This window comes from Geospiza fortis, unplaced genomic scaffold (assembly GCF_000277835.1).
Source record: "Geospiza fortis unplaced genomic scaffold, GeoFor_1.0 scaffold40, whole genome shotgun sequence".
NCBI lineage: Eukaryota > Metazoa > Chordata > Aves > Passeriformes > Thraupidae > Geospiza > Geospiza fortis.
The window spans coordinates 24,381,267-24,404,241 of NW_005054297.1; the positions used below are offsets into that span (position 1 = coordinate 24,381,267).

General features: G+C 36.2%; 1 protein-coding gene across 5 annotated transcripts in view; it reads right to left on the reverse strand.

The window, feature by feature from the left end:
* The window catches only part of PALLD (palladin, cytoskeletal associated protein), a 183,930-nt gene that overhangs the window by 159,177 nt on the left and 1,778 nt on the right, over nt 1-22,975 (reverse strand). For all 5 annotated transcript variants that reach the window (XM_031057202.1, XM_031057296.1, XM_031057345.1 and 2 more), the window contains exon 2: nt 20,671-21,717. In XM_031057202.1, coding sequence (XP_030913062.1) covers nt 20,671-21,716 — 1,046 coding nt within the window. In that variant the 5' untranslated portion in view covers nt 21,717. The remainder of the gene's footprint in view (nt 1-20,670; nt 21,718-22,975) is intronic.

Sequence of the window (22,975 nt, forward strand, 5' to 3'; positions counted from 1 at the left end):
TTTATGGCATGGGAAATTATTTTGTATTAAAAATTTGCATAAGCGCTAACCTTTATATGGACACTGCACATTTAAACAACTGTTCTTTCTGACTTCAAGAGAAAACATCTGATAGACCATACCTCCACAGTACTGATTGAAAGCGGTCCACAGCAAATAGCTTTCGAGAATGTAATCCTACTGCTTTGGATTCATGTATGAAAGTGGCAGGTTTTATTTAATGAATTTGAAGTCAGACACCTACACTGAATGCTAAAAAAATTAAACTTCAAGTAACTCTTTAGATTCAAAATACCTCAGTTTTAAATTTGAGTTTAGAATTTGGAAGAAAAACTACTTTTGTATTTTTAATATTTTTGGACCTTTGTTTCTACTATTGGCATATATAATCTAATTTCACCTCTCTCCTCAAGTCAGAAAGAGCATCTTTAAAACATAAAATAACTGTATTTCTAAAAGAATAATTAAACCAAAAGTAAAGACAGCATTTTCTGTATTGGCCCCAAAGGACTTAAAACCTAGATTCCCTACCATATATGCAAAAAGTTCATGATATTATTATTTATCCTATTCACTAATGTAATATATACCTGTTAAAACTTCTACTCAAAAACCTCAAATACTGGGTTTAAACTAAAATGGAAACGGAAGTCTCTATAATAGAAATTGTTTTTATATAGAAAACACCATAAAATGAATAAAAACTTATAAAAACCACCCATGTTAAATGTCCCAATACTTGCTGACTTATATAGTTAATCTCTTTGGATACATTAAGTATTTCCTTTATAAAGATGTATATTCCATACTAAGAAAATATAAAAGGAAAAGGAGGCAATACAGTATTTCACAGTTTATTCTTCTACCCAGAGTTAAGTAAGGGCATTTCAGCAACAAAATGAAGAATTTCTGAACAAAATTAAAGAGGTGTTACTAGGTGGCAGATGTTAAAATCTTATAAACAATACTAGTGAAAAGATTTCTTTTTTTCCCAGTCACTGCCTGTTTATGAACAATAAAAAGTAGGTGAGTGCACTTCCACTAAGAGGCCCTAAGGACAATGAGGACTTGCAAACACTAAATACTGCACACACAAACTCTTACTGAAATTAGGAATAAGTTAGCATAATTATGATTTTTGGTAAATATTTGTAAGTCATTAAAAACAGAAAATTAAAATTGCTTCCTACCTAAATTCTTCATGAAGCAAACCTCAGCACTTTGTAATACTTTCCTGTCATAAAACTGCCAAGTATTTGAGATTTTCAGATGAGATCATACTCAAAAATGTTCACATCCTTGAAGCGGGAAGGGGGGTTGTCAGGAGGAGGAATTGCAGCACAGTGCTATGGGCATGAGTAAAGCTGCCCCAGAGTGCCCCACCTCTCACTGCCTGCTCTGGACCACTGGAACAATATTTGCTGGTTGCTATGTAGACAGGAGTCATTGCCAATTCATCCCATTAACAAGACTGAACCTGGTTCTGGTTGATAAGAACGGGTATTGTTTGAATAAAATGTGTAGATAAAATACTCCCCACAGGTAAAACTGGTCATTTTTATGTGTTTGGAGAATGTTCAACTCATGCCTCACAACCACACATTTAGTAGAAACTTTAATTTCCATACCATTGTTGTTGGCCTTTCTTTTTAGAAGATTTGGAGGAATGATACCTCATGTTTTTTCAAAAGGCACATCAAATTTGTAATGTATTTTAATCTTTTCCAACCACAGGTTAAACAATCATTCTAAAAATAATTTCACAGTTTATTGGGTTTTTTTAAAAGTCAGGTGGAGCAGCTGTATATCTGACAAGCTGACTTTGTGCACCTCATGAGTAATGACTGACAGAGGGTTCTGAGCTCTCGGTATTATATTTGGAAAGAAAAGGCATTGCATACAAGCCTAGTGCATTAAAAAGCATTGCTAAGAGGTTAAGCACTCAGATGCTAGGAAATGCCAAATAGCAAACACATACTCTGGAGAGAATCAGCTGAGCAGATAATGGTGGTTGGGAGAGGAAAGGATGGGACTGTTCATTACCGGGTTTTTTCCAACATATACTAATAGCACAGGAGGGGCAAGAATAAGGATCTGAGAGATTGAAAGGAGCCTGTTCTCTCTCTGTTTTCCTTAACTTTATATAGCCGTGTCTATTCCTGTTCTATCTCCTTCAGAATATTGATTTCATCAAACAACATTTGAACTTCTTTGCTACATAATGTCTACCTACTTTTAAAACTATTATAAGTATTTGTTGTCTTTTTATTTCTCTCTACACGAACAATTCATAAGCAACTCCTTTTCAGAATAAAAAATTATATAAAAAGTGTTATCAGTGCTTAGCAAAGGGGATTGCAAAATTCAATATGAAATATTTAGGAACTGGTTTATTCAGAGAGCAAATAATACAGAATATATTTAGAGCAGAATTTCTATTTGTTTCAGTTGCAGCTGAAAACACTGACCTCATTACCTAGAATAACATGTGTGATCTTCAGTATTCATTCAATAACCATGCATAGTCGTTCAATACCTGGAGTTTTCCAGCTCCAGCAACAACAACAAAAAAACTATGAATCCCACAAAATTCCTTTCTTGATTTTACCCCTCTATTGTATCTGCTGAATAAGACCATGTGGGAGGGGGCAGCAAATGTGGTTATATAACCAAATCATGTAGTGTACTGTTTGAGTGAAACCTGGTTTTCTACATTTTGAGTCATTAACTTTATAACTTCAATAATTATTTAGAACTGAAGGCATTTTTATGTTTCTTGGAACTAGCCAACAAGGTAAGTTCTATCATACAACATTACAAAAGGCATGAAATCACATCAGAATGTTTTCATCTACTATGAGAAATTCTTACTAAACAGCAAGTGAGAGTTGAACACTTTTGTCCCCACCCACCCTGGTCCCATCCTTTATATGGCTCTATCTTTTTGTATAGGCAGCCCTAAACCATGTACTTCACATTTCCAAGCACAGCCTCCTGACCTCTCATTCAGTTTTCTCTGTTTTCCATCTCCTTCCATTTATCCTTACTGGACTGCAATTCCAGCATTCTTAACCAGGCACTCTGTCCTTCCCTCTTGCCCTGGTTTTCAAGAGCTTTTATGTGGTCAGTTCCCAGCTTGTTCACAGCTCCTGACAGTGGCCTCTTGTCATTCAGTGCACCCTATACTCCCATCCAAAGCTTCTTTTCAAACTGTCCCAGTCTCTTTAGCCTAATGGAGAGCACAGAAATCCGCCAGCCTGTAAAGGTTTTATGCTTCTTGGATTGGGTTCTGAGATGAACATAGCAAGTACAGTACATAATCTTTGCTTTAGGGCAAAATTCCTCAATCATGGAACTACATACAAATCCAGAAAGAACTGCAGGTTGCAACTTGGCCAGCTCTGAGTGTATTTTCACAGGAGTGGCAAAAGGCACATCTCTAGCACAAAGGTTGCCCTGTATCAAATTTCAAAATATGCCCTAAAGAACTGGCAGGATAATATATATATTACCGGGCACCATTTTCTTTTAATTCAGGCAAACTAAACACCTAATTTTCTGCTCATTCCTCTCTTAAAAAGAAAAAACCTAAAAATCCCACACCCTTAGTCACAAAATTCTTCCCAGAACCTTTTAATGGGTTGGGACTTTTGAAGTTAAGGGATAACGAAGCTGTAATCAGCAAGTCTTCAAAGGATAGAAATAATTAAGGGAGGTGTGGATGCCCCCAAAGAAATAATTTATGATGTGATGTCATTACAGTATCTGGCACTATGAACCAGAATGCATGCAGAACTAGCAGGACTGATGCTGATTCTCCCATGTTATCCATGGTAGAACTCCTGCACAAGACTGATAAAGAAGAAGGAATCCCACATTTCCTCCAAGACAGTTTCTGTTGCAACATCCATCCTACTTGAGCAAGAGAGGGGATCAGGCTGCCTTGATGGAATAGAATGTTTTTGTCTAAGTCTTAACTCCCTCTACTTCACCATGAAGTACATGAATATTGTGACTGTTCAATTATTCACTGAGACAAGAAATAACCACCATCACAATTCATATAACAAATGTAATACAGTTAGTGACATTTCAAAAGCATTATAAACTGGTGTGCTTCCTAAAACAGACCTTTTTTAGTACATACTGTGGTAGCTTTGTCCCCACAAGTAGAATAGTAGTCAACAATTTCCAACTGTCTTGAGCAAAACCCATTTTCACTGTTCAAATTTTAGCAGCATGAAGTTTACTGTACAATAAATAACAGTTCTTTTAAAGGTTCAGTTAGTAACCGAAATCCTTCCAAGATTGATTTGTAATCCCGCCAACCATCTACAGCCTTCCTCTTCATCCCTGCTTCTTCTCCTGCCTTAGTCTTGTATAGATTCATTCATACAATGGTCTTGCCACAAAGACTTTCAAAAAAGTGAACAACCTCACTTGGTAGAATACACAGGAGAAGCAGAATATAATTGCAGGACCCATCACTGAACTTTTCAGGATTTATTGCTGACATTGACTGTGCCAAGAGTCAGCTCTGTTAAATGAAATACTGCAAATATGGTATTGGAGTGTTTGACTTTATGGTGACACATTTGTACTACAGTCATGAATAATATATGCTGTTTTCTAGTATATTTCCCAGTATACTGTTATGCACTAGTAATAAAGGTTCTTACTAAAACAATGGTATTCTATACTTTTCCCCCTCTTCCCTATCCAATTAAAGCATATTTTAAATAAATACCTAAAAAGAGTTAGACTGCAGTCCACTTTTCAAACAAGAAGTTCTTTTCTTTAAGGTGACAATCTAATTCTAGAAAGCAATGTGAAATGAAGTTAGTGTCTTTAAAAATATATTACTTTTCAAGTTACTTGATACCTTCACTCTCCCAGAGAAAATTTCCTGTTCTGGCTGATGGCCAAAGAGATTATTTAGTAAGAGGCCTTTTGCCTTTCATTATTTAGGCAATACTTCATACTACTACAATGTAATCAAAACACTTCCTTTCTAGCCAATATTTGGCCCTAACACAGATCAACATTTTTTCCATTGGTATTTTTAGTAGCTGCTCTGAAGAAAAACATCATAAAATCTCAGCATTTCTTCATTTTGCCTTCATGCTGTGACAAATATCAAAAGTATTCTGTTAGATCAATGATGACTACTCTCAAAGGGTTCTCAAGCTATAAGGTTTTACGAAACATAAAATTAGAAAAGTGAAAGGGATTCAAATATTAAGTGAGGATAGTTTTATTTCTCTAAATCCAAAATCTAGAAATAATATAACCACATGCAAATAAGAAAAACCATTCAGATACATTTTAAAAACTTGCAACAATTGTCATTTGTTTTTGTCGCATCAAGTTCCTTTCCTGATTCCTGCAGAAAAGCAACACAAAAGCAGTTTTGTTTTCAAACCAAGACAAGAGAATCTGTACAGAACTTGCTGGGTTTAGTGAAATTACACAGAGCATTTCTAATTTGTCTTCCTGGAAGAAATGGGGTTTTTTGAGCATCAAGGGGCCAATACAGAGGTTTGCATGAGAGACACGGTGTATTGTGAAAGCATGGTAGACTACCATCTTTTCATAACACTGTCTGTTTGTATGTGTGGGACAGACTTCAGCAGGCATAGGCAGATTTGTTAACAAGGAGCAGAATAAAGGGGTCAGGAGTTCTAAACTCTAATAGTAGCTCTGGAATGGGACTTGATGCTCTGGTTACAACCACCACAGCCTTGTCACAGTCATTCTTTACAAAAGAGTGACTTCATGAAATTCTATATTCCAGATGAGAGGTGGCTATAGTTAGGGTGCAGTAGAGCTGTAAAAATGCAGTAAAACTCAAGTCTAGTGAAAATGGCAACACTCTCACAAGATTAGAAGAAACAGTAGTTAATAATAATAATAATAATAATAATAATAATAATAATAATAATATTGCAAACTGCAAGCTCCATCCAACCAGCTATGCTTAATGCTTACAGGCCTAAGTGGTACTTGCCTTTCTTGCACTGTGTGATATCTTTGTGGTCCATTAGGAGAGTCAGTAACTGAGGGACCATAAGGTCTGTTGTTCTACAGATTTCTTTAGTTCTGCGAGCTTGTTACATCAGATAGAATGCAAAGCTCTTTTCTGTTCACTAGCTTGCCCTGCACCACAGTTAGCTCTCACTGATGCCCATTTTTCATTACAGGAGCTTAAGACTTGAGAAAAAAGCAGAAAGTACATTAGTCTGTAAGACTTGAAATCAGTCTCCTAGCTTTCTGCTTATAGCATCATGTTTATGATACAGAGCGTTTTGAAATTGGAACTCATTGTGCAACATGCTTGCTTTGTGGAAGCTTTAAAGTATGAAAGATTGTTAGAATACTGAACTAACAGTCAGGAACCTTCCTGTCTCTTGCTTGCTCTCTTTAAACACGGACAGGCTTCTGAATCAATCTACCATGCCCATGCAAATTCCTCTTGCTTTACTTAACTACCAAATGAGAAGTGGACACTTCCAAGCCATTGCAAAATATGACTGCAGACTTATCATGGGCCTGAAACAAGACCCTTTGCAATGGAGTCCTTTTCAACATATTGTGCTTTTGTATTTATTCAGGACCTTGGGTTTAAGAGAACTCTTTAGTACAAGAGCTTGGAATAAGGCAGTACTAAAATAGTGCTTTCCTCCTCTCCCTGCCAAACTCTGAATAACTAGCGGTATAACTAGCAGGAATAATTCAAAACTTTCCCAGAGCTATTATGTAGAAGAACTGCATCTATCAAAAATCAATCTCCCTCCAGCCTAAATGGTCAATCTCAAAGATTTTGTCATTCCATTCTTCAGGAAGCTGAGAAAAGGTTCAGTTTTATTCTATAAGATTCACTAAATAAACCTAGCAGAACATCTGATATAATTGATCTTATAGCTGAAGCTATCCTGCTTCAGCTTATGAAAGAAAGATTAATTTTAGAATACCAGCTGCCTGCAGTATTGTAGAAGCCTCAGAAATTCTCCTCCTCCTTTTTTCCCTTTGGCCCACAATACAAGGTTTTCTTGGAAGTCAAGATATGTGCCAGATTGAATATTTGATACTGAGTGTTAAATAGTTTTGTTTTTTTTAAAAAAAACAACACAGTAGTTCTTTAAACTGCCTCATAGGACTTCAAATAGATGACAATCTCATTTCCACTTATTCATATATTTTGTTTTGGGGCCATAAAGTTCAAATAATACTGGTGATACCCTAAGCACAATATGAAACCTACATTCACTGAAATAAACATGGAAAATGACTAATTAAAGTTCTCACAGAAACATCTATGCTTAAAACTGAATAAATAGCATCTTCTTAAAATGGATTAGAAATATGCTCATGTATGTCAACCACCACTCCTTCATTTTAATTTCCATCATGTTTGTTTCAGTAATCTTCAATATACCATGCAATTTGTTCCATTGTTGCTGGGTTTTGTTGGTTTTTTATTTGGCCGGTTGGGTTTTCTTTTGTTTTGGTGCTTTGTTGTTGCTGTTTTTATTTTTATTTAAGTAAGGAAAAGCAAAGCAGTTCTGTATGGTAAAATAAGTGACTTTCCCTGAGATTGACAGTCATGTGTCTTCCCCCTGAGAAGATTAGGTTACAAAGAAACTCCACATTTTAAATAGCCTACTGTCACTCTAAACAAAGGTGCAAACAATTATTTTATAGCAAAGATTACATGTGTGTTAAGTTGCCACTGAAATCCCTTTTACTTCAGATAGTGGGTGTTAAGAATTATCATTACACTTTTCAAGACTGGAATGAAAAGTTTAATGCCATGCCCTAAGATATACGTGTAATATACATGGAATGGGTAATGGAATAGTGTTAAACCCCCCTGCCACTACCTCCTGTGCTCCAGTATCTTTCAGAATTGATTTCACATATTCAAAGTTTTTGATGCTTCCATTCTTAATGTCTTAATGTCTTACAGGGATCTTGTAATCTTTACTTATTTTTAAGTCAGCCATGAATTTAGTCACAGTTTTTTAATGACCAATGAGGGAAAAAAGCATTTCTGTTTAAAGACTATTATTAGATGCCTCCTATATGACCAACTATTTTGAGGGAGATTATATAACTAACTAGATGGTTTCCATTTTGAGTACAGGGAAAGGTATTAAGAAACTGTATTTGTGCTACTTACTAGGAGTAAATGAGCAAGTAAGAAAATAGAACCAATATAATATACAAGGCAAAAATAAAATGGTGTGAAGCTATGCCCTGTGCACTACTCACCAAACAGCAATCAAAAAAGAATTCAAAGGATGAAAACTTACTAAGCAACTAAAAGAAACAGAGTTCTTCTAAAGAACAACAGAACGGCATTTTGATGAAAGTCTTAACACATTTCACATATCAAGAACTTCATATTGAGGGCGGACTTGTTCTATTTGTGGGAAGACAAGAAAAATCAGCATCACTCTTTGGAAATGGAGGACAGCCCACGTTCCATGTACCTAAATGTACTAGCTCAGCTGAGGCAGTTAAAAAGAAACAAAAAGACAGCAAGAGGCTAAAGTAGAGGTACAACTACTTGAAAGTCTTAATTGTATTCTAGTGGGAGCAGAATTAGCATCTCAGTAAAATACCTTGCAACACATCATGGAGCTTCCTTGTTCTAATCAACACACCTGCAGCTGAGTTTCCATAGCCTGCTTCAATCTCCAAATTGTATTTGAAAACCAGACGTAATCTGAGGAAGAAATGTCCCTAGATTTAGATTCTGTATCCTATGCATGAGTGGAACTATTTTATACTGCGAAAAAGAAAATTTTCTGAATACCTAAGGAAAAAGTAGGGAGAGATGAAGACTCTTGGTAGACAGATATAAAGGGTTATGAAGGCACTTTATTTCTCAGAGATAATTTCCCTTTTGAGAAAAGAAATTGCTGTTACTTGAAATACAGGTTTTAGGAGAAGCAAAAAAGGGATAGGCACAGATAGTAGTATTAAATACTTTACCACAAAAAAAAGTATCTTTTTTTTTTTAAATTACTAAAATCAATTTCTAAAGCAGAATACTCCATTAGTAATATAGACAAAAAGTATACAGTAAAACACTAGGAACTTCACCTGTTCTGTTCTATGTTTAGGTATCTTTATAATGTTCAACTTGAGGTTTAATTAGTAGAAACAAGCAAAGGATATTTCTATTGAAAGACAATGTGACTGGCAGAAAAGGAGTCAGATTGTAGAATTCCTTCTAAATCTGCTCCCAGTAACCTCAGCTTTATCACTTATGAGCAGGAGGTAAGATTTTTGATGATAGCAGTGGGAGTCCTAAAAGAGATGTCAAAACCAGATTGTACTAGCAAAGAAAAAGTGCCAGTAAAGGCTGTGCCTTAGGCCTCTCTCTAGCATTCCAAAGCAGTGGCTGTTTCTTCAGTCCTTTCGTTTCATTTGCATGCAGTGTAGTTTTCTTGCACTGCCAATTCACAGAATGCCTTAGTCATATATGGGAAGAGCCACACATAAGGTCTGTGGTTCCTCATATCTCCCACTGTCAGACATTTGCATTCCAAGAATCTTTATTAGCTGTGTGGAGAGCCTTTCTAAGGAATCAGGAGCTGCTTATTTCGTCTCTGACATTCCTTATCTAATGAAGCTATTGCATGGGTAAGCACAGATAGCTGCCAAAAGTGCAGCTACAGTGTTGCCAGCCACCACTATGCAAATTTCAGTAAATAAAGGAGACATTTCACTTTGAATTGCAGTAAATGGATAAATTGTTCTAATCTACGTACCTGTACCTTGGTACTAGTCCTACAGTTCTTGACGCAGAAAAGGGCAACCTACTTACAGAACAATGGTTTTGCCTTCAGCTTGTTTCTCAAAACTCCTGTGGACTGGAAACTAAACTTAATAGAACACCATGTAAACTGGGTGTAAATAGAACTTTAACTTAAGTGAGGACTTCTGTTTCTAGACTGCTATGCTTTTGTTTGTCCCATGTTTGTTCTTGCAGCTGTATAAACCCTATTAAAACACTGAGTCACGGTTCAGGTTGTAATAATCCCTGCTGCAAATGTTAAGATTAGTAAGATTAATTTTTTTTAAAAAAGAAAAAAAAAATAAAACGAATAAAAGAAACATACTTAGGTCTACTGAGATTACTGCAACTGCTAGTTTCATTGATGCTGGAGGGTAAGGAGATCTGGCAAGGCTCTGTACAAAACAGAGTCAATAATAGATTTATCAGGTAATGCGTTTCAATTGGAAAAGTGAATTCACACAAGTTCATAGGAGATTCATAACACGTCCCATAAAAATTGCCTGAATATGGGCCTTTCCCAAAAATCAGAACTGAAGTTTGTTTTCACAAAGATTAGGATAAATTCTCTTAGTCTCACTTGAAAATGGGGAACCAGTAGTCTAGATTGAATAACTTGCTCTAAAAGCAATGTGCTCACATTCTCTGTGATATTAAAAGAGTTCACAGTTAGCAATAGGTGCCCATCAGTTGTACTACAAATGAGAGATGGATTCTATTTGTCTAAACTTTTTCCCTTGGCCGCCTGAAAAGCACGATTTTATCACATAAGAGGAGAAAAAGAAAAGCTGTTCACATATTATACAAACTGTTTTTATAAAGCACTGCAATGCTCACGTGAAAAGCACCGCATAACTGCAAAGTAAGCTATTTTTATAATGCTAATGTATGCATGAATTGCAAGTACATAATATTAATAACATGAAACAATGAATCACTTTGATTTGAAGCAGCATGTCAGCATTAGACTAAAGGAAATATAACAGATACGTCTTCATAACAGATTTGTGGCAGAAAAATTTTAGTCTCTTAAAATCTATCCTGAATCTAATCCTAAATATCCTAAATATCCTAAATATCTGTTTTGACCTGCAGGTAGCTGAGAAAAAAAAAGAACCCCAGTATTTTAGGAGTCATTCTATCTGTTAATTACCTCCAATCCTCCAGGCATTTTAACTTATTTCCCTTTCCCACAGGAAGTCAGACCTATTCAAGTTCATACTACTCCCAGTCCTAAGCTGTGTACTCATCTATGCTGAGTAGCATCACACTACTTGAAGGCAGTGAGGTTCTTGGAGACAGGTCAGTAATTCACACTTTGAACATGCAGTACAGGTGTTCGGCCCTTCCGAAACTTTCCCTTTGTAAATACAGGTGAAATTATCTAGTTGAATTATTCCTCTTGATTTACTTAATAAAACAGCCCCTTTTCTTTACCCAGACTAGCTACTTATTTAAGAATTATGCTAATTTCCTGATTTATAGAAAAATACCATATGGATATTGATTTAAGTTTTCAATACTTAAGTCCCTCAGTGTTTCAGCTGCTTGCAATTTTTTTCCTATTCCTACTGATCAGTTCCCTTTCTGTGAGTCACTTCAGATAAGGGAACTTACAGAGGCACAGAAATAGAAATTAAGTCCATTTCTTAAATTAATACATGTGAAAATTTTTCTTGATGACAAAAGCTAAGAAACACCTAAATCTCTAAGGGGACAATATCTTAGTTAAGATTTATTCTGTACAAAGCTAAGCTTTCAAACTTTTTTGTTCTGCTATCTTAAAGCCTCACTACATAACTACATCATTTTAAAATACCCCAAAGTGTAAAAATCCGGAATAATCTTTTAATCTTCACTTTTTTTTCTAAAGCACGTGGAATGTGAAAACTCATGACAACATAAAAGGTCTACTTGATGTTCTTCCCCCACCACACACCTCCAAATGTGAGCAAAATTGTACAAGGTATAAAAACCTCCATAGCTAACTCCTTAACTTTCCTGCTTTCTTTATATCTTTTTGCTCAGGGAAGGAAATATGGATACTATGAGAAGGACTTGAACTTGGATGATCCTCGTGGGTCTCTTCCAAATCAGGACATCCTATAATTCCACGACTTGTTTATTTTCCTATGTTACAGGGAATAGGAGGACAAGGGAATTTCTTTTACTCCTTCTTTCACCATTGCATGGGCTGGAAAGGCAAGTCCATTTACTAGTAAATGAACCACAGTTCCAGCCCACTTAACAGAGCTCTATCAAACGATAACACTTGTTAGAAAAAAACCACACTTTCCAGATGGGTCCAGATCCAATAAAATAAGCTCATTATTCACTGCTGTTTAATGATTTTTCTTCTATGATTGTTCCATCATAAGCTTTTAGTCCATAGCCTTTCCTATCTTCCTCAAAACCCTGACAGCTCTAATAGCCCAAACTGAAGTTTAATGTTTTCAGCTATGAATGTTTGCAGAGAAGTCCTATTTGTTCAATTTCATTATCCATGTCTTTAAAGGTAGCTTTCACATTGCCAAGAATGCATTTACACAGCATATTTCAGACAGGACAGTTTTTTATTAGAAAGACTCTTTAAAGCATCAAGTTTCAAAGTTATATTTGTCTTTACTTAATTTATATTTATAAAGAAATGTATTGTGTTTTAAAAAGATTTGTCCTGTTTCAGTAACATTAATAAACTGCTATAGTTGCCCTTAAGAAAGTTTAAACAATTCAAGATGTGGTACTGCCTTTAGGCAAATGAGCAAGCATGTCAAAGTGTATTAAGCATGATATTGTAAATGGGATTTGGAATGGCACTTCATACCTGTTGAACACTGATAAGTAACGATGCCAGAATTACTTACTTCAAACACTTCTCTGTGAAAAGCCTCACTACTGTTTTCTTCTCTTTTACTACTAGTAAAATAGGCCTAAATCATGTCAGTTCAATCCTGCCTCTGTTCTACTTAGCCGCTACATTTAGTTTTAATTTTCACAGATCACTTTCAATTAGTCCATGACAAGCAGATTGCTAATGTATTTCCTCACTGCCAGACTTCTTGACTGTTGATGCTTTGCACAATACTAGAAAGGCCCTGAGACAGCATATAAGATTTATACAAATAAATTCTGAAACATGAAGTAAAAGCAGCCTCTTGGAATTCTGCTTCTGGCACTGTTTCAGCCCCACTTTTCTGGAAAATCTGTATTTCAAAACTACTTCAATTAAACTTTGTTTTTAAACTAAAAATGTTTAACATGGACAAAGCTTGTGTAGTGAAAGAGCTTTCTGAAGACATGTGGTGCCACATTATTTTAAAGTTCATCCAAGTCTCATCCAATTCCTATGTAAATACATGGCAAAAGTCCTTTATGTTCTTTCTACTATTTAGATAGCAGCATAATTTTTATTACTTTACTTTTAAGCTTTTCATGTTAGCCATCAAGTATTTTGATAACATTTTCATCCAGTCTTTGAGTCTTTTTATAAATACCAGTCCATACGTTATTTATTTTGGGAGCATTACCAAGGAACTTTAGTTCTGGATTCTTTTACTGAGAGGCAGAAAAAGAAGAATAAAAAGAAAAAAGAAGTGAACTGAGATGTTTTTAAAATCTCACTAATGCAATCAGAAAAACTAAACCAGAGACACTGGCATTCAGAAACAGAGAAAAATAAACTACTTGAGCTGGAATTCTCTTCCTAATTCCAGTTTAAGAGAGTAATTCTAGTTCAAATAACTATCCCGTTGATTTTACAACTGCCTCTTGCAGCACTTGTCTTCATGCACCTAACAAGCTTTATTCTTCCAATTTCAGGATGAAAAAAACCATGCACAAAAACCAAAACAAAAGCATGAAACTTTCAGACCCCAAAATTTACAAGAGCTATTTCCACGTTCATGAAAAATGACAGCTCCAAAGAAAGAGAGCCTGCTGATCCACAGAGCCTGTATAACAAAGATGAGGAAATGCTTACATCATGTAGTCAAAACTTTTCTAGAGAGACAATAAATAAACAAAATATAAGAACAACCTCAGTGTCTAGAATCTACAGATCGTCCCTGGGACTTTTACAAAACCCAGCAAGTAAAGAGTTTCTGTCCCCATAGGCCACCTTCCCAACCACATCCACAGATCCTTTTTGATCTTTGAATACTCACTTTGTAATGGATCAGTGGATTGCTCTGCCTGTTTTCTAGCAATTTGTTTATTTAATAAGACCCATATAAATTATCCTGTTATCACAGTCTGAACTTTGTAAAGATCATTTCACATAGGAAAGAGCCATGCATTCATTCCAGGTACCTGTTTTAAATATTGTACTCTGTGGTGTTAGACAGGCAAGCAAGGGAAAAAAAACTCACCCTCTCAAACAAAACATTTGGTTATCATTATTGTGGGTTAACTCCAGGAGGAAATTAAACTTGAAATAAGCCACTCCCCTTTCCCCTGCCCCTTCTGGTGAGGGAGGGACCAAAGCAGAGCCTATGGGTTGAGATAACAATTTAGTAAAAGATGATTTTCTTAACATCTAAAGAGAATCCTAAATTTTCAAAATCTTTTATAGCAGTCCTGAAAGAGGAGTGGAAAGGGAGTGCAAGGCTGGAGATAATCCTCCTCCTCTGTTCCTCCTATAGGCTGGGTATGACTATTGATGAATACCCAGAAGTATCGGACAAGACCAGGCCAGGTGAACAACACTGAATGTGCACATCCCTAATGACCCTCATTGCCCGTGACACTACCATGTCAGAAACCAATATCGTGTGGTACATCAACAAAGCAATCCTAATACCTCTCCCTGCTTAGAAAAACACCTTGGCCAACAGTGCATATGGGCACATCCACGAACAGACGGAGCAAGGTGGTAACCAGTCACTCCCACAGAGTAACAACCTGGCTACACCCACATGGCACTACGCTCTGCCCCTCTCTGCAACCAGACAATCATATACAACAGGAGACTCCCCAATGCTGTTCTCAAGGAGCACCATGGCAAATCTTCTTTCCAAGTGGTTCTAAGGTAAAAGAACTATTACTCATAAGTTAAGAAAACTGATGCACTACTAGCATTGATCAGATAGGCCACACTGTTTTTTAAAGCAAGTGGATACATGACCTACACAGGCCTTAACTCCACTGTGTGTTTTCCCCAGATGCAGAAAATCCTGAGGGTGTGGCTTCTTATTGCCACAAAATGAATGGAGAATGGAAAAGGAAAAATCTGAAAGATGCATGCTCCCTACCTAATACCTGCAGGCCACAAATCCCCACAGGCAGCTCCTGCAATACCTTTACCATTTGTCCTGGGTTACTACCCCTCGATTCCCCAGCAAAGCACACTAGTCCAGAGCACTGTTCTAAGACAAGGAGAATTAAGGAGCAGCTTCACAAGTCACTGAAGTGACTTTCAACACTACATTCCAGATCTGCTCTGAAAGAAAATTCAAACTCCAGGGATGTCTGGACATGGCCAGGCCTTATCTGAAAATCAGCAAAAGCAAACAAACAAAAGACACAAGAATTGCGTGGTATGGTCCAATAAACAAAGAGTATAAAAGGAAATAAATGAGTAGGGAAGAAGAATATTGAGGTCAACTGCAAATAGCTGTTATGTTGACTTGTAACTGAAGAAAAAAGGCCAACTAAAGAAGATATTTTTGATAAAGAGAAATACAAAATATTATTGTGACAGAAAAATATTGAGGATGCTTACATATAATTTTCATATTGATATGAAAGGGAACGATATTGAAGATATTTTATCTTCATTTGAGTGTAAATAAAATACTAAATGACAACATATTACTGTTGAGCAGATTTCTTAAAAGAGTGTACTGCCAGATTGAAATGGCTAACAACATTTTTATATTTAATCTCAGCAATAAGAATGCTGTTAACACTTTCAGATGGTTGTCATGCTCCCTCCATACACATAAAAACATCCAGATCTGCAAAAAGAACATTTTTGACCCAAGGAACTCCTTGGGTACAAGAAAATTCTTCCATTCTTTACAAGCACCCTCTGCAAAAGGGTAGTAAGAAGGCAGATTAGCAGGATTCTGCTCTGAAAAGATTAATAGAGGACTATGGGAGATTTCTGTATAAAAGTATTTTTATTGAGTAAACATTTTAATAGAGAAAACTATGGGGTGAATATAAGAAAAATATTTATATTTGTGAGCAATTTACAACTAACTTAATGAATTATCAGCCTTAGGAAATAAATGCAAGATATTTTGGAGACACTTATTATTTACAAAATGTTGCATAAGAAAACCACTATTTCTTGTTGCACTGTTCTAGATATTAATAAAGAATTATACCAACAATGAAATAATGGAGCAGAAACAATTGCATAAATTGTGGAAGTATTTTAGATCAATTCTAATTGCAAAATATTACATTTTGGGACTCAGGTAAGAATCACCTCAAAGTTCAATACAGGACTTGATTTTTTATTGCATAAGGATAATATATATAGTTGTTACTAATTTTCAAGTCACAAGAGCCCTCTCCTCCCACACAGAATATATCCTAATCTTTTCTATCTTTTATTAATTATTTTTGCAAACCCTGTAGCTAACAAAATGCTTGTAATCTACTAAACTCTGTTTTTAAAACACATTAAGCATTTCATAGTTCAGAAGCAAATTTTGGTCTGGGTCAAGCAAACAAAAATGGAATTAGCAAAAACATTAAACAAGTTCATCACAAAATATCTTCACTAAAACTTGCATCTTGAATAACACAAATATGCATATAAACTAAGAGAATATTTTAAAAGCAGGACATGCACCATCTAATTCTAAGATCTAACTTAAATAGTTCGGATTCTACAAGTAAAAAAGTAACACAACAATGACTGTTAAAGAGTTTGTACAAGAAAACAAGGAACACACTCATGAAACAGGTTTTGTTTTTAACCAAGGACGCCTAGAATGGTCAAGAATGTCTCATTACCACACATACATAAATAACTATTCACATTTGATAAAAATAAGAAGAACTAAAGCCTTGCCATTATAGAATTAGTAGAACACCTCTATCTCCCACCAAGGCACTGGTGTTTCACTACAACTACAAAATCTACTCATAACAGACTTCAAGAAATAAAACTAAATTCTATCTCTAAACCACAGATTTTTCCTACCTTAAATCAAATCCAGGAAAGAAACAGAAACTACATCTGGGACACCTCTTACCAAGACTTAAAACTACCAAATTTCCAAGACTTAAAACTACCAACTGCTGTGTAGGTAGTTTAATCACTGCTGTCCTGTACACTTGGGTTTTTACACAGCTGTGTAGATTTGTGTTCAGCATGACTTAGACTGATGTTCAATTTTATTTGCATCTGTGCCTGATGGGTGGACCATGGTGGTGCCATTTTAGGCTTCAAAGCCTTTAAAGACTGTAAAACTGGGTAAGATTTTGAAGCTATAGAAGTCAACATAATTTCGTTTTATTATAAATTTAAATTGTACTTTGCATTTGTTTCTGTATTTTCTAAGAACATTTCTGGGTTACATGCAAGTAATGGTTCTAGGTGGGGATTTGGGGTATTTGTTATAGTCAAATCTAGACAAAAGAAAAGGATTATAATGACAGCAAATTATTTCCTTAAAGCAAAGAAACCTCATTCTTGTCATGTAGTATGTGGAAAGTGCCTTATTTTTAGCTTTGATTTGGATTTTTTTGCATCAATTTGCTGTGGAAAAAGGAAAATAATATATTTTGTACAAAAATTCCAATACCTCTCATGCTACAGAAGCTGGGTGAATATCTGTAAATATTTTAATCACAGCTTACAGCTCAAGGTAGATCTCGGAAAATACTTTAATCATGGCTTACACCTCCAGGCTTTGAAGCAATTTAATATTCGGGTGGTGAGGCAAATGCTGAAGAGGTCTAAGTCACACACAGCTGGGATTTGCTTTAGCTAGCTTAAGGCTAATATGAGTATTTTAAACACAGCATTGCTGATGCACTTTGAAGGACAGCTACTGACTGATAAATTGGTTTTGAAAGTAACAGACATTTTGTTTCAACTTATATTTTACGTGTTTAGACCTTCTTTAGAAGGCAGATATCCTAGGAACATTTTAAATCACTCTGTACCTTCCAAGGTCTTAGGCTGGAATCTGGAATCTTAGAGAAATATAAGAATTCTTCTGCCCAGTGACAAAATATTCATTTTAAGAAATCTGATTTTCTGCTAGTGGAACTAGTAAGTTAGACATTGAACTTTGAAAAAAACATGATACTTGAAATGTAACTGATTATTTTCTTTTGGATTTCAACACTAAGATTCTAGTTGTAGGTTCTTCTATCAAAATATACATTTTTCCTACTTGCAGTACAAAGCTACTTTTATCAAATTTTGTCACTCAAACCATAACACTTACTGTTTTACTTTCAGCTGTGTATGACTATGAACATCTAAGGAACCTAAAATTTAAGAGGTTTTCCTAATCGAATAACCTTCAAATATACACCTTGTCATTACACTACATTTGATGTTTTCTTCAATTATACTAGGGTTCTGCAACATTGTTATGTTTATCCTCATAAGAAAAGTAGCTGGATAAAGAAAAATTCTAGCTCAACTTTGTATAGGCTGAGGACTTAGAAAGTTTAGCTACAAAAAAGCTATGGAAAGGGAAGAAAGGCAGTTATAAAGATTACTTGGGTCCAGGATAAAATATGAGGCATAGAAAAACACTAACATGCTAAAAGACCAGAAAAGCCTGCACTGATTCCTTTGAAGGCCTTTTGCTCTGGTGTCAATTGGATGATTTCATAGTTGCCAGTGCTTCATGCTGCTTAAATATCAGCTGTATTCATTATTACACTGGACAACTTTTTGAGTGCCTGGTGAAATAAGAATTTAATGAGTTTCTTGTCACCATTAAACTATTTACTTCTTTATGACTTTAGGAAATGTGGCTTCCAGTTTTCTTCCCAGCTGAGGCAAAAATAAAACCAAACAAAAAACCCCACAAAAATCCTAACTGCTTTCTGCTTTAATCACACTTATCATACAGAGTTCCAAAAACAGCCTTTACAGTGGCTATGTTATTGAAATGGTTTTCTGGGGAAAACCAGAAGAATTGAAGCTTGGTTTCTACAGATTGTATTGCTATATGCAAATGTACAGACTGTGGCTGCCCTGGCTCATGCCCTTGTCTGCATCTCCTGTTGAACAGATTTTGCATGTGCCAAAATGCTCACTCTTACACTTCTCACACCAGGTAACTGTTCGCCTTGTTCCATAGCTCTTCTTTTGGAAATGCAATAGGATGCTTTCCTAATGTCCATTTCTACTTTCTTCCTATTCAGAAACCTTCACAAAAAGCTTAATATCTTTTACCAGAAACCCAGTCTAATGAAACAATAGTCTAAGTAAAGTGCTTTAGAAAACTGGATTATTTTCATTACCAAAATACAAGAGAATGGTCAACTATTATTGTATCACTGATGTTTTGCTTTATTTTTAAACCATATAAAACTCCCATTTACAGAAAATACTTCTGAAGGTAGCACAGACATTCTTCACTTGCTCTGCAATATGTGGGTGGTTTTAAATAGGCTTGTCTTTTTCCACTGCAGCAAATTAACTATTTACTGGATATACATAGGATACACCATGAAACTCCTTTTCATATCCAGAAAGAAGGACAGTGATGAGCCTAGATGATACTATTAAACTGTTTAGAAATTCCCAGTAATGCTTTTATAGATAAAAATCCACTATATATCCTTCTGCATGCTTTCTCATCTGGAAAGAATCCCCTCCTTTCCCCAAGATTCAGACTTTGGAGTCTCCCCCAAAGATCGCTCAAGTGTTTGCTGTCTCTCAACCCCTGAGCGAGCCTTGGCTCCACAGCAGCGCTCACTTGAGGGCTCTGTGCCGCCCGTGCTGTGTGTGAGTGACCTCTTCAGCCAAGGCGCTGTCACTACAGAAAGGACACGCAAAAGGGCATCGACTTCCGAAATGAGTAGTTTTTGAGGTGTAGCTGCCATATTTTTCCTCTCTTGAGGATCCATAATGAAATAGAGGCGAAGGGGGAAATTTGTTTTCAATGGAAACTTTGAAAAAGTAATTTTTGTTAGTAACTTCTTTCAATTGCCAGATGGAGAATTATTAATAATTATTTAATAAAACCAATTTGGGAATGGACCATGAAAGTGTATTAATTTACTGTCAGGGAGCTTTGCAAGAGCCCAAAAATTAGCATGAATTATATTTGCCACAATGCAGTAATAGCTGTATCTACAGACTGCTAACATAGCAAAATTATGTGTGTCAAAAGGGAAACAAGACAGAAGTTACAAATTAATTTATATTGATGTGATTACTTAAAAATATACTTGGTTTTACACCAACCAACTATTATGTCAGCAATGTTTCTCATTATTCATTTCCTCAGTCATTAAAAGCCTTCTTATTTTATTATTCTGCCTGAGTTAAAATTCAGAAAGACAGTTTACATGGCTCTTGGAGACATTCTAATTAATCAGCAGTAAAAACTGTATCAGCTTCTTGAGATATGTTCTTTAGGAGCAAGCTGTCTCTTCTTTTACCCAGATTGATGAAGTAACAATCACATAGAATGTTACTAGAGCCAATTCTATTTCTAATTTTGCCATGTGGCTCTTAAATCAAGAATTTAATTTCCCAAGCAAACAGAGTGAAACATTCTAGCGAAATAAAGACATTAGAATGTGTTATTCTGTGTGCTTTGTAAAATTGCATGATTGACTGCTCTTATGTGACTGCCTCTAAGCAAGTCAGTGTCACACCTGTCCTTAGGTATCTTCCACAATGAAGTGATGCTTTCTGGTGACTTAGCACTTACCTGACATCAGGGACTGGGTTGCCAGCAACTCTGCACTCCAGCAATACTTTGTTTCCTTCGGCAACTTCCTGGCTCCGGAGCTTCTGAGTGAATAGAGGTGGTGAAAGTTCATGCTCTTCCATGTTGATGAAGGGACGGCACAGGACCATTTTGCTCTCCATGATGGTCCCCCTTCCAGAATAGTGCTCTCCATTCAGATGAAGTGCAGGTAATTTTTCCTCAGGTTCAGTCTCTTGATGTGGTTTGTCAAACTCCTGGTTCACCAAGGTACTTAAAGCTGGTTGTTTCTTATTAGGGGACAGGTATCCACTGTCTGGAGAAGAAGAGTCCCCATCGGGACTACGGCCTCTTGTCTTTGCTGCCTGTCTAAATATAGATGATAACTCCTCTATGAATGTGGCAGCTTTGTCACACAGCTTGTTCTTGAAAGGAGCTTCACCCTGCAATGTCGATTCAGAGTTTGGGCTTGTCTTAGGCACACATGCACCACCTTTCTCTGAAAATTTCAGGCTTCTGACAAAGCTGGGACTAGCAGGTAGAAAAGGTGAGGTGCTTCCTTGTCTCCTAGAAACTGGGACAAAACTATCCTCTGTCTGAGGTGCAGCGGATTGCTCTTTCTGATTCCTTGGGAGATCATGACTTGCAGCAGATGGGGTCCAACTGCTTGCTTGAGGTGTCTCTACAGTGTCTTGCTCATGCAGGTCGGTGTCCCTGAAAGAAGGGGTTTCTGAAGGGCTAGAAAGAGGGGTGTTGAGATAATGAGTAAAGTCTGGTGCTGCGTTCTCATCTTCCTCCATGGAATTGGCAATGGCTTCTCGAGCTATGTCAAGGCTCTTACTTATCTCCTCCTGGGTAAGGAAGGCAGAAAGTTCGTTTGAAAATTCACCATTCTGTGTGTCTGACAGGGAATCACAGAAAAAGTCATGGTAAGATGAAGCTTCTGACATATTTTCAGGATATCCCTTACTGCTGTCTCTTTCTGGAGAGTAAGTCTCCTTCAGCATTAAAGTAAGAGGCAATGTCCGGCCACAGCCTCTGTCTTGCATCCTGGAAGACACAAGAACAGTTCCTCAATGAAAAAAGTTATATCCTAGTTCCCATAAGCTAGACACAAAGCTGTAAGATAAGCAGAACATAATGGTGTATGACATACCATAAACCTTGTTTTCTATTAGAATGAGCCAGGACTGCAAATTGTCTTGGTGGAAATGAGAGCACCTAGGAGTAATTTTTCTCATGAATCATCCCTCAGAAGTATGGAGACATCCTTTGCCTGTATGTTGCCTAGCACAACATTGATTCCACTGGATCAATATGTATATATGATGTTATTTCACATCTGATTAGTTAGCTTGCATCAATTCTATTACGCTTTATTTTTTTTTCTGGTTTTAGCCTTATGAAGATTTTGGGAATATATTTACTTTTCTCTTTCCCATAATATTGCCTTCCAGACATTAAACCATCAAATTCTGAGAGAAGCGTTCAACTTGAAACCATTATGAGGATACCCACAAGAATATTTGGATTATAAATTCCAAATTATCCTTTCTGCTCAATGTTGATAATGTGCTCAATATTATTTTACTTATTGTGGTAACATTTTTAACTTGTTACCAATTTAGTAGCACTTTCCTCAACACTGAAAAATTACCATATGCTAGAAGTAAAGCACTGAAGAAATAGATTTCACAACCTATATATCATCCTGCTCAATGGAAGTGTATAAAGTATATTTTGTACCAGTTTCACAAAGCAGAGAAGCATCTATACCTCTCCAGTTTCCCAACATGACTTCAGAAATAGGATGAGCATTCTCTTTAAAGTCAGCAAGAAACAAGACATCAGGGAAACCACACTTTCCACACATCAGGGAAGGACTGGCCTGAAAATCTCCTTGCTGAAGTGTATTTGTCTAACTGGTCACTAGATTGTGGCTGATGAGGTCTGAAAAATAATTATTGCTTCTGCAGAGCATTTAATTGAGTAGAACATCAGCGGTTTTAATTACCTGAAAAAATCTCTTATTCTAATGATAATTTCTACAAGAAAAAGATGTTACATAAGATTTAAAAAGAGAAAATTTCCTTTAATTCTCTACTGATAGTGGAGAAATGGCTTGACAATCATGCGATGCACTCGGATGTATTTTACATCACCTTGTGCAGGCTCCAATTACCTGTAGTCACTAAACCAGGGCTTACCCAGCATGTAGTCATTGAATGACTGATAAATTATTGGAATTCTTGGCTTAGCATATGTATCTCTTGATATGCCTGTTTGTCTTGCCAACAGATTACAGCTC